Source organism: Numida meleagris, chromosome 4 (genome assembly GCF_002078875.1).
Source record: "Numida meleagris isolate 19003 breed g44 Domestic line chromosome 4, NumMel1.0, whole genome shotgun sequence".
Taxonomy (NCBI): domain Eukaryota; kingdom Metazoa; phylum Chordata; class Aves; order Galliformes; family Numididae; genus Numida; species Numida meleagris.
This window is the reverse complement of record NC_034412.1, coordinates 10,309,872-10,323,391: the sequence shown is the minus strand read 5'-3', so window position 1 is coordinate 10,323,391 and position 13,520 is coordinate 10,309,872. Positions and strand designations below refer to the sequence as shown.

Genomic DNA, 13,520 nt, shown 5'->3' with positions numbered 1-13,520 from the left:
GGAATAAGCCCAGAAGAGAAGACCTGATGATTTTAGCAATGTTGTAAAAATCTCAGCAAATTCCAGAGCACTGAGAACACTGATGAGTGATGAAGGGGAAATGCAGAGTTTCAGTGTTTTATCTTGATTTGTCAATTGCTTGTGATGTCCGCAGGAAGAGATGCTGGGTTTTGAAATCTTTCATGAAACGTGACTAAGAAATATCAACCTCAAGTTGACCCTGGAAAGCAAAACATGAATTGGGAGTTTGTGAGGCTGGGGCTCTGTGCATGAGGTGTTTATACTCGCTGTCAGGGGTGTTCAGTGGTCAAAGAGGCAAGAACGATGTGACATGGAAGTCATGGGCAAACAGAGGCATGAGCACGGAGCTTTTGCCCAGAAAGTACAAAGGCACAGGAGATGAGCCTGTATTGCAGCCCAGCACATGGATATACCTCAGTATGGCCCTACATCAGCTTTATTTGACCCAAATCTGCCATACATTCATGCAGTAATGCTGCTCAGTACAGTACTCACTGCGGATGGGGGGCAGTGGGACTGCTGCACAGCCCCACAGGAGCATAGCATCCATCTCCAGGCCCTAATCCCACAGCATCCCTTGCAGAATAAGGCTGTCTTTAACCTAAGCTCTGTGGCCTCCTGGAAGGGGGAGAAACTGACGATGCATGGTGTCCCACTGTGGGTCCACACAGCCAAGACTCACACCCTGGATAGATGTGGCACAAACTGGCCCAAAGGTGCCATCAAGACACACACTAAGCTTTTCCCAAGTACAGGATAGGTGTGGATTGCAGCCCATCAAGGAGCCAGCAGCATGATCAGTGCTCCATGACAGTTGGACTAAATGATCTCAGAGATCTTCTCCAACCTTAATGATTCTATGATCCTTTGATTCTATGGCTCTGTGACAGAGCACGTGCCTCACGCACACTGCATGCATCTCCTCAAGCCCACTCTTGATGTCCCCCCTACTGCATCCAGAAGATTGCGACCCAGGAATGCTCCCCTTGTTCTCCTAGAAGCTCCAATAAAGGGTCCAAGACCTTCCCACACAACACTGCTCTGTTGCCCCTCAGGGCCACTCGGAGCCTGTAGGCAAAGGCTCTAAACCTGCTGAAAGCATTTCTGGAACTTGCACCGCTGCCCAGAGCTGACCCCGTGCAGCAAGGAGCTGCCTGCTGTGCCTTGGAGGTGTGGGATGGTCAGGAGAGGGTGAGTCGGTTCAGTGCTCCCAAGCACCCAGGAACTCTGCACGCTCCATTGCAGGTGGACGTTATCAGACTGATAGCACTACCCAGACATCGATGTCTAGACACTCCCAGCCCTGCTCTCCCCGGGTAAGCGTGGGTTTCTGCCCTGTCTCTTCATCAGGGACTGCTTCTCCCAGGGATCAGCTGAAGGCCAGCACCACCCTGTTCTCTCTGCTCCCTGTAGGAGATCGTTTGATGAATGCGCGGAGTGATGCATCTACTTTGTTATCTCTGCGCTGCCAAAGAAAACTTTGATGCTTTCCTCTTCTTCCCTCCCAAACCTATAAAACCGGAGTCCACGAAGACCCAGAAAAACACCATTCCTTCAGCTGCAGATTCACAGCTACCTAATTCCTTTCCAAGTGAAAAACGCCAGGGCTGGACAGGTTTGCTACCGACTGAGGAGGATGGATTTCATCACACCGGTGAGCTGGGCAGCTGCGAGAGCTCGGAGCCAAGCAGCCCGGCTTTGTCCCTGCCCGCTGTGGTCGGGTTGCAGTTGCTTTTCTCCGCTTTGCCCCCCCCGGCGTTGCGCAGTACCGGTCAGGTAATCACGAGCCTGCTTGTTTGTGTGCAACCTCAGGAAGCAGCTCCAGCAAAATCCCCTCAGTCATCAGAACGCACTAAAACCCCGGTGTCAAAACAATACAGCCCCATCCCCACCTCCAGCAGGGCCTTTATCGGTAGTTATCACCTATTTATCTCAGAGCTGGAATTACGGCAGACCCAGGCTGACCGTCGGGCAGCACCACCCAGCCCCACCGTGCCCCCCTCCCCCCCCGCCGGCCCTGGGGAGGACACAGTGTTCCCTCACTGAGTCCGGAACCGTCAATACCCAAACATTTCATGCAGGAGAAAGGGAAACTGTAGTCAATAGACAAATACACGCTTGAGAAACAGGACAGTCCTTCCTGGTCTGTAATCCCCTTGCTCAATAAACCTTTTAAAATCACTGCGCTCACTGAAGCGTTCAGAAAGGTACATTTCTCATTTACGAGAGAAAGAGGTACAGCGCGTGGTCCTTATTAAAATGGTGGAATCGAAACTTTGGATTGAGGGTCCCGGCAGCATTTGCAGATGGAAGAGCGGAATTTGCTCTTTGAAAGCTCTTTAAAATCAGAGGGAAAAAAAAAAAAAAGATATTTTCCATTTCTTCTCTATTGTTTTCTCCACCGCTGCGTGCTCGGTGGGAGATGCCCTGTGCCCTCGCCGGCTGGGGGGGCTGGGGAAGGTGTTTCACATGGATCCGGGCAGCATCAGCGCGACGGGCTCAGTGTCACCCCCACCGGCCCCGCCCGACGGGCACAGGGTGAGCACCCCCGGAGGTGCGAAGCATCACCCGCCGGCTGGGAGCAGCGCGGAAACCCCCGCGGGGCGGGGCGGGGCGGAGGGGGGCGCGGCCGCCAGGGGGCGCACTTTGCGCGGCTTTAAAAGTTGCGCGGAGCGCTGCGCGGGCGCCAGTGCGCTCTTGGTTGTGCTCGTCCGTTTCTCATCGCAGCCAATCTCCGCAGGTGCGGAGCAGCCCCGCGCAGCCATGGCCAGCGGGGGCCTGCAGCTCCTGGGCTTCGTGCTGGCCTTCCTCGGCTGGTTGGGCATCATCATCAGCACCGCCATGCCCCAGTGGAAGATGGCATCGTACGCGGGGGACAACATCGTGACGGCCCAGGCGCTCTACGAGGGGCTGTGGATGTCGTGCGCCATGCAGAGCACGGGGCAGATCCAGTGCAAGGTGTACGACTCGCTGCTCAAGCTGGAGAGTAAGTCCGGGGTAGCACTGGGGGCCGGCGGCTGGGACTCATGGGATCTGGGGGTACCCGTCCGATCGGATCTTTTCCCCCATAAGCCGGGCGGTTTTGTCGGGGCTTGGGATGAAGGGCTGGGAGCGGGTGTTCCGATGCCGTCGAGCTCTTCCCGCATCACTGATGGGGTGCTGACGATGCTAGCCGTATTGAGCTGGGGCTGCTGCCCTATGGAGTGTTAAGGTCTTAGTCTTACTGAAGTTGTTCCGCCGTACTACCTGTCCCTTGCGGGGTGACGGTGCAGGGCTCAGAGTGACCCGTCCCCCTGGGTCTCCTTGTTCGTCCCCTTGGGGCTTGGTTGCCTGTCCTCAGCGCGGCAGCACCTGGCAGGGGGTAGGGGCCCGCAGCCCTCTGCCTGTCCTTAGAGCAGCGCTCGGGGAGGGAAAATCGGGTCCCTCGCGTGTGTCCGGAGAACCAACGCGACTGCGAAGCGGTAGAGACGGGCATGGGCTGCTTTTGTTCCGGTATGGCTCAGCAGCAAAGTTAGTGGAAACAGTGCAGAAATCGCCTTTCCAAGCCGATTGCGTTTAACTGTTCTGATCTTGTTGCTGCTCTTAGACGGGACAACTTCATTCTCTGGAAAATGTTACCTGGGAAAAATCACCGCTCCTTCTGCGGGGTTTTTAGGCGGAGGGCTGGCAGGTGAACTGGCTCCCAGCCCAGGCAGCGCTACCTGCGGCTTCTAGGCAGAGCAGTCCGCCCAGGTAATGCCGGATCCTTTGTCCCGGCCTGAGCTGGGGGCGCAGGGACACAGCCCACTGCTCGGTGATGGTCACGCTGAGCTGTTCCCATCTCTGCTGTTCCTGGAGGATTGAGTGCTGGGGCATTGCTCGGACTATAGGTTATGCTAACATCCAAAGGGGCTTAAAAAATAATCCGTTCCCCATATTCCCCCCCCCCCCCCCCGGTTCCCCTGAGCCGGGACCAGTGAGATAGGTTTGTCCTGGAACATCTTCATTCTTTTCCTTCTTTAATTAATAAAACAATAATTACCATCTTGGTCACCTTCTCTTCCCCAAAGAAACGAATGTGTCGTTTCACCTAACACCGCAAAGAGCCCATTGGGAGTGCCCCAAAGTTCGTTTACCACCAGCTTCCCCCTCTCCCCCCGCCGTGATGCTGCCTACACCGGGTCCCACCTTCACTGCCAGTCCACACCAGCAGTCCCTCCTGTTCCCTCAGCCCCGTGGGCCCCACAGCAACCGAAGGTGCAAATTACGCCCTTTGGGAACGTGCTGCACCCATTCAACCTCAGCGAGGTGCAGGGCTGGCCTAAGCACGGTGCGGGCTGGGTGCAGTGATACTCAGGTGTAACCCCAGCTTGAAGCCTTTTATCTCGCTCCTCGGGGCGGGGGGCGAAGATGCCGGCGGGGCTGAGGAATCTCCGTCTGCCCCCTCAATCCGTTGCGAAAGGTAAAGGTTGCCTGGGGGGCTGTGGCTGCAGCCCGTTTTGCTGTGAATGAGACTGCCTGCAGAGCCAGCCCCAGCCCTGCCTGCCTCCTGCGAACCTGCCCCATTCAGGGCTGAGTGCTCAGTAGCGGCTGCTCCCTTCACCTTTGTTCTGCGGACATTGGAGGCTCTTCCGAGGCTTCGGGGGAGAATGAGGTGCCAGGGACTGAGCCTGAGCAGTTAACAGCCCTTTATCCCCTTACAGAGCTCCTGGCCCTACGGGGCCTGAAGATTCCCAGAAAACATAAGAAATGCGGGTATTCCTGGGGGATGCTCCCTTGCCTGGGGAGGTCAATGAAGGCTTTAAATGTCCTTTTATTCTGGCACCTCAGCTTTCTCAAGTTGTGCCCCTTTCACCTGAAAGCACGTTGTCTCTTGTGCTGTACACCTGCTGTTTCCGTCTCTGTTCTCCCCTCAAGGTCTTAGGGCAGCGGCCTGTTAGGCTGTTTTGGCTGGAGGTGAGCCCCAGCTCTTATCCGGTTTGGCAGCCTCACCCTGGGACAGGTGCAGGTGTCCTGCAGAGCTCCCTTCCTGTATTCACTTACTGTGATGGTACAGAAATGTGGGCTGATGAACTTCTCCTGGCTCTGCTTTCCTGCCAGGGCATCGTGTGCCCAGGTGTCTGAGCCTTGTGCAGTGATGGGAGAGGCTCTGATCCTGCAATTACTTTGCGCACATAGAAAGGATTGACTCTCATCACCTGCCGTAATTCGTTCTTGTGGGGAGTGGTGAGAAGTTTTGTCACCAAGCTTGTGGCTATCTGGGAGCTCTTCCCATTTTCTCTAGCTACACCCGTGCTTGCTTGGATTGGGGCTGCATGTTAGATGGGGATGGTACAAGCTTGCCAGGCTCATTTAGCCAACTGGGGGGCCTTCAGCTTCCCATGTGGCCACGCTGCTGGAGTGCACCATGCTGGCATTCCTCCCGTGCTGCATTCAGCTGAGGGCTTATGTCAGGCTGGGACATGCTCCCATTCAGGCAATAGAAAGGCTGTGTTTTGCTGGCTGAGGTGAAAAGCATGGCCACATGCAGACATAGAGGCAGAAAAAGCCACCCTTGCAACCAGGCTTTGTTGCACATTGTTCTTGTAGCCCTCCAGCATCGTCCATGGAGCTAGCTCAGCTTTGGGCTCCTCCAGGTCTCAGGGCAATGGGAGCAGGCAGGAGGCTCAGGGATGCCTGGGCTTTGGCTTTGGAACCTCTCAGTCCCAACAAACTGCTCTCATGCTCAAAGCAGAGGTCGTTCTAGGTTGTGCTTAGGCTGTTCCAGCAGGAGATACTCATCAATTGGTTGATGGTGTTGCTTGGAGATATTGCGTGCTTGAGACAAGCTGAGACTCATCCACAACTTCATCACCAAACCTAGTACATCTGCAACGAGCCGTTGTGCTGTAGCCCGGAAAATAAACAAGGGTTGGATGCCCTCTGGGTCAAACAGCACTATGGCAATGTGAGATCTTCCCTCCTACTTCACCACCCTGGCTGAGCCTGTTCCAAGAGCTGGGGAAGGGGAGAATGATGGTGGGGAGAGAAGAAAGGTTCGTCCCCAGGTTGCTGCAGCTCTGCTGGTGGGGGGAGTTGGCAGACTGGTCTTCCAGTTAGCAGGAGGGACAAAGATGTCCTAATCCTTCGTCACCTCTTTTCATCTGGAATAAGCAGGTAGAACCTGCGAGTGTGTACTTTCATGTGGGTTAAGGGTTAATTTGCTCCCGCGTTTCTCAATCCATGTTCCTGCCTCATGAAAAATCGTGATGGAGCGATAAAGCAGTCTCGTTTGTGCTGTGCTTTGACAAGGTAGAAGGTTACTTGGAATGCCACCGAAGCTGTTCCTGTTCGTTGCTGTGTTGTGTCTGTAGAGGGGATGGGAGTCTGTTGCAACACAGTGGCTTTATTGCTCCACAAGCAGCTTCTGCTAAGCAGCTTTAGTAGTTAGTGTTAGTCTGCTACTAAATCTCTTGGTAAGGGAATTTCCAGGTTTGTGGGAAAACAGGCTGCCTGGGTCTCCTGACCAAGGATCGGGAAATGGTGGGACTGGGTTGCTTTGCGTCAGCTTTCCCCTGCTATTTGAGTGACAGTAGGAGAACCTTGAATCTTATTTGCTTTGGGGTAGGCAGAGTACAAGGCCAGCGTTGCTTGCTCTCTCCCAGCATTCCTGTTCAGCACAAAGCCTGGCCCTGTTTGAGTCTGCATCCTGCCCAGGTTCCTCTGCGTGGTCTTTCAGACTTGTGAGGAGGTGCTTTGTAGGAGACCAGATGGGAACATCTCATAGTGATGATGTGTGTGTGCTGGGTTTGCAGTGGAAGCCTTCAAGCCATCAGCAGGCTTCTTGGGTCCACCAAGCATGGCTGCAGCCTAACAGATCTTTGCTGGCTGCCTCTGAAGCTCTTACTGCTTGCTCAGATCTTCACTCCACTGCCTGCCTCCCAGTGCTGATGCCTCTATGCTGGTGAGGCAGAGCAGCAAGACCTCAAACCCAGCTCCCTTAGTGAGATGCATTCTGCTTTAATGAAACCCTGGTAAGAAGGCTTTGAACACTGCTGGCTTCTCTTTGAGGTGGATGGTACAACGTGCTGCTTACAGTACAGGGGTGTGTGTAAGTCCTGGGGAACTTCTCTTGCAGAGATTAGAGGAGCTGCACAGCATCTGCTTCACATGTTCTGTCATCACTTTGCATGGGTGCCTATGGGAAGGGAAGGAGAAGTCCATACAAACTATGCAAACAAGGCACTCAATGAGCATCCTGTCAGAAAGCAATCTGCTCACGGAGCCATAACAGCAGTTTTGCATTACAAAAAAAAAATCTGATGGCACTTTCCCAATAGTTCTGTAGCGTAGGAGATATAAACAGGATAAATAAGGAAGTGTGGTGATTGAAAAATAACCCCCAACTTAGGCTGGTGAAGTCCTCTTTTGTAACCAAGAGATTGGCAGCAATTACTTTTGTGCTAGCAGTGAGAAGGGGAAAATCTGGGGTAGGCATCAGATAAAACTGCATCAGGTTGCTTGTCCGAATGCCATTATAAGTCAAAGCTGTTGGATAGCAAGCTTAAAAAGTACTGGTTTCACGGTGTGGATGGATCAAGTAAGAGCTGCACGGTATCTTACCATGGCCTGCGGGGTTCATGTTTGTGAACATTTCTCAGTAGTTTTAAGACTCTCTTGACAGTACTTAATGCTTTCTTGCTGCAGGCATTTTCAGGCCGGGTCTCAGTTGCTAACCAGCAATAAAAAGGCTTGGCTTCTGAGTAAACAGTGGTTGATATTGACAAAACATGGCCATCTGACATCTGCAGGTAGTGTCCGTGGGGCTGCTCTGTCCCAGCGGCTCCTGGTCTGTGGTGTGGGAGTACTGAGTGCTGCAGCACTCTGAGGCACCCAGATTGCAGAGGGAATCCTGCTTCTCTCCAGTATAATACAGCTGGAAAGTTGCTGTAAAGTGCTGTTGCTAACCTGTCCTGTTTAGCAGCTCAAGATAATGCTGTTTAATTATATCATTTTTAAAGCACCGGGAAAGGCCCATACAAACAACAGAGCTAATACTAAACTATCACTCATATGTGCAGCTTTCATTAACTCAGTTGCAAGTGAGTACATAATAACTAATTGCTTTATCATTAACCACAGTGATGTACTGCACACGCTGCAGAAGTGGTGGGAAGGTTAAAGTGCTATGAGTGCCAGCCTATATCACTCTGCTGAGTTCTTTGGTCCCTCAGGTTTCCTAAATGCCTTTTCTCTCTCCATGGATAAAGCAGGGTGGAGCGTGCTGAGGGTGAGGAGCACCCAGGCTGCTGCTGAAAGCCCCCCGGAATGCTTGCAGTCTTGTTTCCTTACCTTGAGGAACGTGTGGATTTCTTTCCTTTTGTTCAGCTACTTCTTGCAAAGCTGGCATGGCATGCACCCAGATAACATTCCATAGGCTTTTTTTAGCTTCACAAAAACTGTACAAGTTGGAAAAAGTAGGATTTTAGGTTGGTTGATTTTTTTTTTTTGCAGTAAGATTAAGTCCAGCTTACTGCAGACTTGCTGGAATGATTTGGTAGTGCTGCAGGAAATGTCTTTTCCCATGTCCAGTATGAGTGAATATCTCCAGCTCTTCAGAGCTGCTGCTGTCATGTATGGTTTTGCCCTAAATGTATGGCAGTGAATTGGTTTTCCAGCTGGTAACCCGTAAGCAGAGTCTTTTTTTATGGCATAAATGTGAGCTAGAAGCTACTTTTTTTGTGTATGTTCTCTGAGATGGGAGAGCAGTTTCTTGAAGAATGTCTTCAGATACTGCTGTTGTGATTTTTATGCTGAAGTGATAAATGGTTTGCAAATGGGTTTCGGCAATCAAAGCAGCAGATGGGTTTTGCCTAATGCCTGGGTGGTGCAGGGGTGTATCGCCTCCCCCTTTGGAGGAGGTGAGATGTCACTAAGCCAAGCTGGTGGTGGGATGTTTCCTAAGAAAGCTGTTTCTTAGAAAAGTGTGTCACTTCCTATTGCTCCACGTGTTACCTTTTTTACTGTATTGTTTTTAACAGGTTTTATAATCTACTCCCAGAAGAGTAAGGTTGTATCATGGGCACAGAGGCTGGTCTGTATTTCTTTTAAAGAGGCCAGCAGCTTGTTGGTGTGGGTCAGAATTTTCCTGCAAAGCACGGTGAATAAAGCAGCACCAGGGCATGGTGGGTGTGTGGTTCTGCAGCCTTCTTGGGCTGCACTTCTGGCTGTGCAAACTACTTCAGGTTGAGCCAAAGAGCCCTTTGTTGTGTACCAGCCCTAATGGATGCATGGTAGCAGTGCTGCGGGGATGTGCTGTGCAGACTGATGGGTTTGCAAGTGCTCTGTTATACCATGCAGGGCATGATTGAAGCTTGCAAGTGCTCACAGCCCTACAGAATGCCTTGGTGTGGGCTGCACACCTGGGAATGAATTGTAGTGTTAAAACAGTACACGTCACACATTGCTGCTAAACAACCCGTGTCGGGGACAGTTCTGACTTAGTCACAGTGCGCTCCTGGGAGCGTGCTCCTCTGATTATCCAGCCCTGTTTGCTCCCAGATCTTCCCAGGACTGTATATGAAATGGCACACTGTTCAAACAAGCCCGGTTTGCCGGGCAGTAAAGCTCAGGTTAATTTCACTGCTGCTTGCTCTTCGTTGGTGTTCTGTCACCTGAAGGTTTTAATCAGTAATGGCTTAATTTCTTTAATTGGTTTTCTTTTGTTATCTGTAAAACCTGAATTCTATAGCTAATATATATGGTTAGTGTGCCATCAGGTGAGTTAATATAAAGCCCAATCCTAGGTGAGGAAATGGATCAAATCTGTCTGCTGAGAACCCAAGCCAGGATGATCTTTGCCTATGGGAAGGCAAAGATCCTCTGCTTCAATTCCTTAAAAACCCGAAAGGCTCCTAAGACATTCGGTATTTGAGTCTAAGTTAAATACTTAAGGCCAAAAAGTTGTTCACTTTTCCGAGGAAAATCCTCTTTCTGTGGCAGTCGTGATTTTATTTTAATCTTCTGGGATTCAGGCTCTAAATGGAAAAGATGTAAATCAGCGTGGAGGTATTTGTACAAAAGACAGGTTTTGGAGGTGTTGAGCAGTAAAGGGGCCTCGCTGCCTGCTGTGGGACTATTCATATGTATGGCACTATTCATATTAAAACACAGCTAAATGCTTTGTCAAGGTAGGGCCCAAATCTGAATACTTCTTTTGATAAACAGATATGTCCTTCCCATTGAGATTCAAATGATCAGGGAACAAAAGATGTCTGAGGGTAATTCCCGGGTCATTTCCTGCATGCCCTGTTGCCGTGCATGTTAGAAGAGACTGAGAGGCCTCTGATCCTCACGCATAACAGTCCTGGAGCTTACAGCTAGAATCTCTTGGTTGTGTCCTGTATTACACAGCAAAGGGAATCATAGAATCATTAAGATTGGAGAAGACCACTAAGATAATCAGTTCAACCGTCCCCCACATCCTCTCCGTACCACTCAATCATGGCACTCAGTCTCCCCTTTTCTTGAAAATCTCCAGGGGTGGTAACTCTACCAACTCCATGGGAGGTGCTTTGAGATGTGATTACTGAACCCTAGGAATTTGAGTTTCTGTATTCTTGTTTTGTACCTTGAGTTGTCTTTGTGGTAACACCAGCCCTGATGTCTTTTAGGTAGCCTGCAGGCCACGCGGGCCTTGATGGTGGCCGCCATACTCCTGGGCCTGGTTGGTGTGTTCGTTGCTGTGACTGGCATGAAGTGCATGAAGTGCATGGAGGATGACCCGGTGAGGAAGATGCGGATGGCTGTCTTTGGTGGGGTGATCTTCATCATTGCAGGTCAGTAACATATGGTTATTTAATATTAAATGTACTAATAACCAGCGACAGATTGGTGTTGCTCCAGGTGCTGACTGTGCTGCACACTTTTGTGATTTTTTTTGACTGTCCTATTCTTAACAGGTGGTTATTGTGTTCCCTCCATGTGCAGGTCTGTCAGCGTTGGTGGCCACGTCATGGTATGGCAACAGAGTGGCTCGGGCCTTCTATGACCCTTTCACCCCCGTTAACACCAGGTACTGACCCATTTGATGTAACACTATTGTACCGCATGGCAAATGTTCACTGGGTTTAGTTTGGGGTGATGGTGGTGCAAAACACAGAAGGGAATTGTAACTTTTGCTCTTTTCCTTGTTTCTCCCCAGATTTGAATTTGGATCAGCCCTCTTCATTGGCTGGGCAGCTGCTTCTCTGGCCTTGCTGGGAGGAGCCTTCCTCTGCTGCTCCTGCCCCCGAAGTGAAACCTCCTACCCACCCAGCCGAGGCTATCCCAAAAATGCCCCCTCCACAGGGAAGGATTACGTATAATGAAATGACAAAGGGGATCCACCAGCACCGGTAGTAAAAGCATTTGGAGAGGACACTACAATGCCGCTGTCCTGAGCAGAGTTGAGACTCTAGGTTTTGCCTTCCTCTTCTCCCAGAAACGTGTATATTTTTGTAATCCTCTTTGCTACTGGACATAACTTCTCCTTTCTCTCCCAGCCTGTGGAGGAAGGCTAGCCTAAGCTTGTAGGTATTGCCACTGGAAAGATGAAGCCTCCAAGCTTGGGTTAAGTTTAGTATTTGGGAGTAAAAGGGAAAATGATACTGTTTTTAGATGGATGTTGGTGCTTTTTTTAGTTTTTTTATTAAAAATAGATGGTAACAATTCAGTCCCCATATCCCATTAAGTTAGAGCCCAGTGTGGTGTGTGTAGAAATCAAAGAAACACTATATACAAAGAGAAGACCAATAGCTTAAGGGGAAACATAATCTGGGGGAAGTGACTTTACAAGTAGGAGCATTTGAAGAGATCTAAACTGTTTTTGTACTGTTACTGGCATCTTCAGCACCTTCCTTTCTGTGCAGATTGGTTTGACAAAGGGTCAGATACAGTTAAATTGCTGTGACTTAAACTAAAATCTGTAACTACACGTATGCTGTTGGCCAACAGAAGACCTAGTGTAAGGCAGCTTTGCTTAACTGTATGTCATCTTTTGACAAGATCTGTTAAGATGATTGTGTATGCACCAAGGGCTGCAACATTACAACTATAACAGCTAGCAAGCTCCCAAGCAGCTGCAGGTCTCCCTGGTGCCAGGGAAGGGGTAGAGAGAAACAGTCCCCTGTTCTCACTGTTGTCTCTGGGGCTGCAGCACCATTCTTCAGACACTGAGTGTTGCTGGTGGTTATTTCTTGATGTTCTTAACCTAACTGAGCTCAAAGCTATATCCCCTTGTCTGTTACAGGTCACCTTTTAACAAGTGTTGCCCTCTTTCCTTGAGTCATTCCAGTTTGGGCTTAGTTATAAGTTACTGATCTGTTTGCCTTATGTGGCTAAAAAATGTTAAACCAAACAATGCACTGCCACTCCCTGATGTTTCCCCATGGATACCTCTTGTACTGTCATTTGACCCTATCTTTACTCTTGCAAATACTTTCAGTCGTGATATGAAGGCAAATTCCAAGGAAACTGACCCAAAGGTTATAGAATTTTCTTTTAATCCAAGCTCACCAAAGAGGGAAGAAAACCCAGCATTGCAAAGATGAAGCCATCATTGCATATTAAGTCCTATATGAAAATGCAGCTCACGGGTTCCCACCCCTTCCCATGAAACCAGTCTGTCACCGGTGTCTGACCAATGCTGGTGAGGCTGGCTGGAGATCAGACTGGTGTTCCTAAGAGGATGATACCAGCTTTCCAAGGCTCAGCTTTGATTTATCTAAGGATGGAAGCTGGTTGCTTCCGACCAGGCTTTATAATGGTGAATGTGTTCAGAGGCATCAAGTATCTGGGTTTCCTTTGTAGACAGGGAGAGCTGTGTGCAACCGCAGTCTTAGTGCTTCATATAAGCCTTGTACCTCTGTTTGACCTCACTCTGCAACATAAATCAAAGCTACTAAAGAAACCAACCAAAGCATTTGCTTCAGGCTTGATCTGATGTTGACCTGTACTTGAGCTGGGTCACGTGGCTCCCACTTCTCCATGGGGAATTGCCCTGTGCACAGCGGGACCTTGTGAGACCTTGTACCTTGTCTTAAGGGGTGGCAGTTCAGGTCATACTAAAGAGCTGCTGAGGCCTGTGCTTTTGTATTTGCATTAACCCTGAGCCAGGGAGCAGATGCTTGTATTGGGAACTTGTATAAAGTGTTTAAACAATTTCAATAAATGGATTTTTTTTAAGGAAAAACAATCTGCGTTGCTTCATTTTTCACATTTTAAACAGCTTGGACAGTGTACATGGAAGACAGGAGTGGCACTTGTGTTTTTGGGAGCCTGCCTGCCAAGATGGAGCACATAGGTGGGGACAGATCTTCTGCAATGAGTCAGGCAGTTATGGCCTCTGGCACAAACTCACCCAATAATCTGCTACAATTGCAGCCTAGGAACCAGAAGGTCTGCTCCTCAGCAAGGCAGGCTGCACCCTGGGTGGAGCAGGAAGGGGTAGGGAGAAGGCAGATAGCTCCCTGCAGGGGAGTGGGAGCTGCAGGAATGGGGAA

At 50.2% G+C, this 13,520-nt stretch overlaps 1 protein-coding gene across 1 annotated transcript; it reads left to right on the top strand.

Annotated features, from left to right (window-relative positions):
• CLDN1 (claudin 1) lies at positions 2,696-13,210 on the top strand. Its single transcript, XM_021395867.1, has 4 exons — positions 2,696-3,007; positions 10,653-10,817; positions 10,969-11,053; positions 11,183-13,210. Exons 1-4 carry the CDS (start codon positions 2,785-2,787, stop codon positions 11,343-11,345), a joined length of 636 nt encoding a protein of 211 aa, XP_021251542.1. The 5' UTR covers positions 2,696-2,784; the 3' UTR covers positions 11,346-13,210.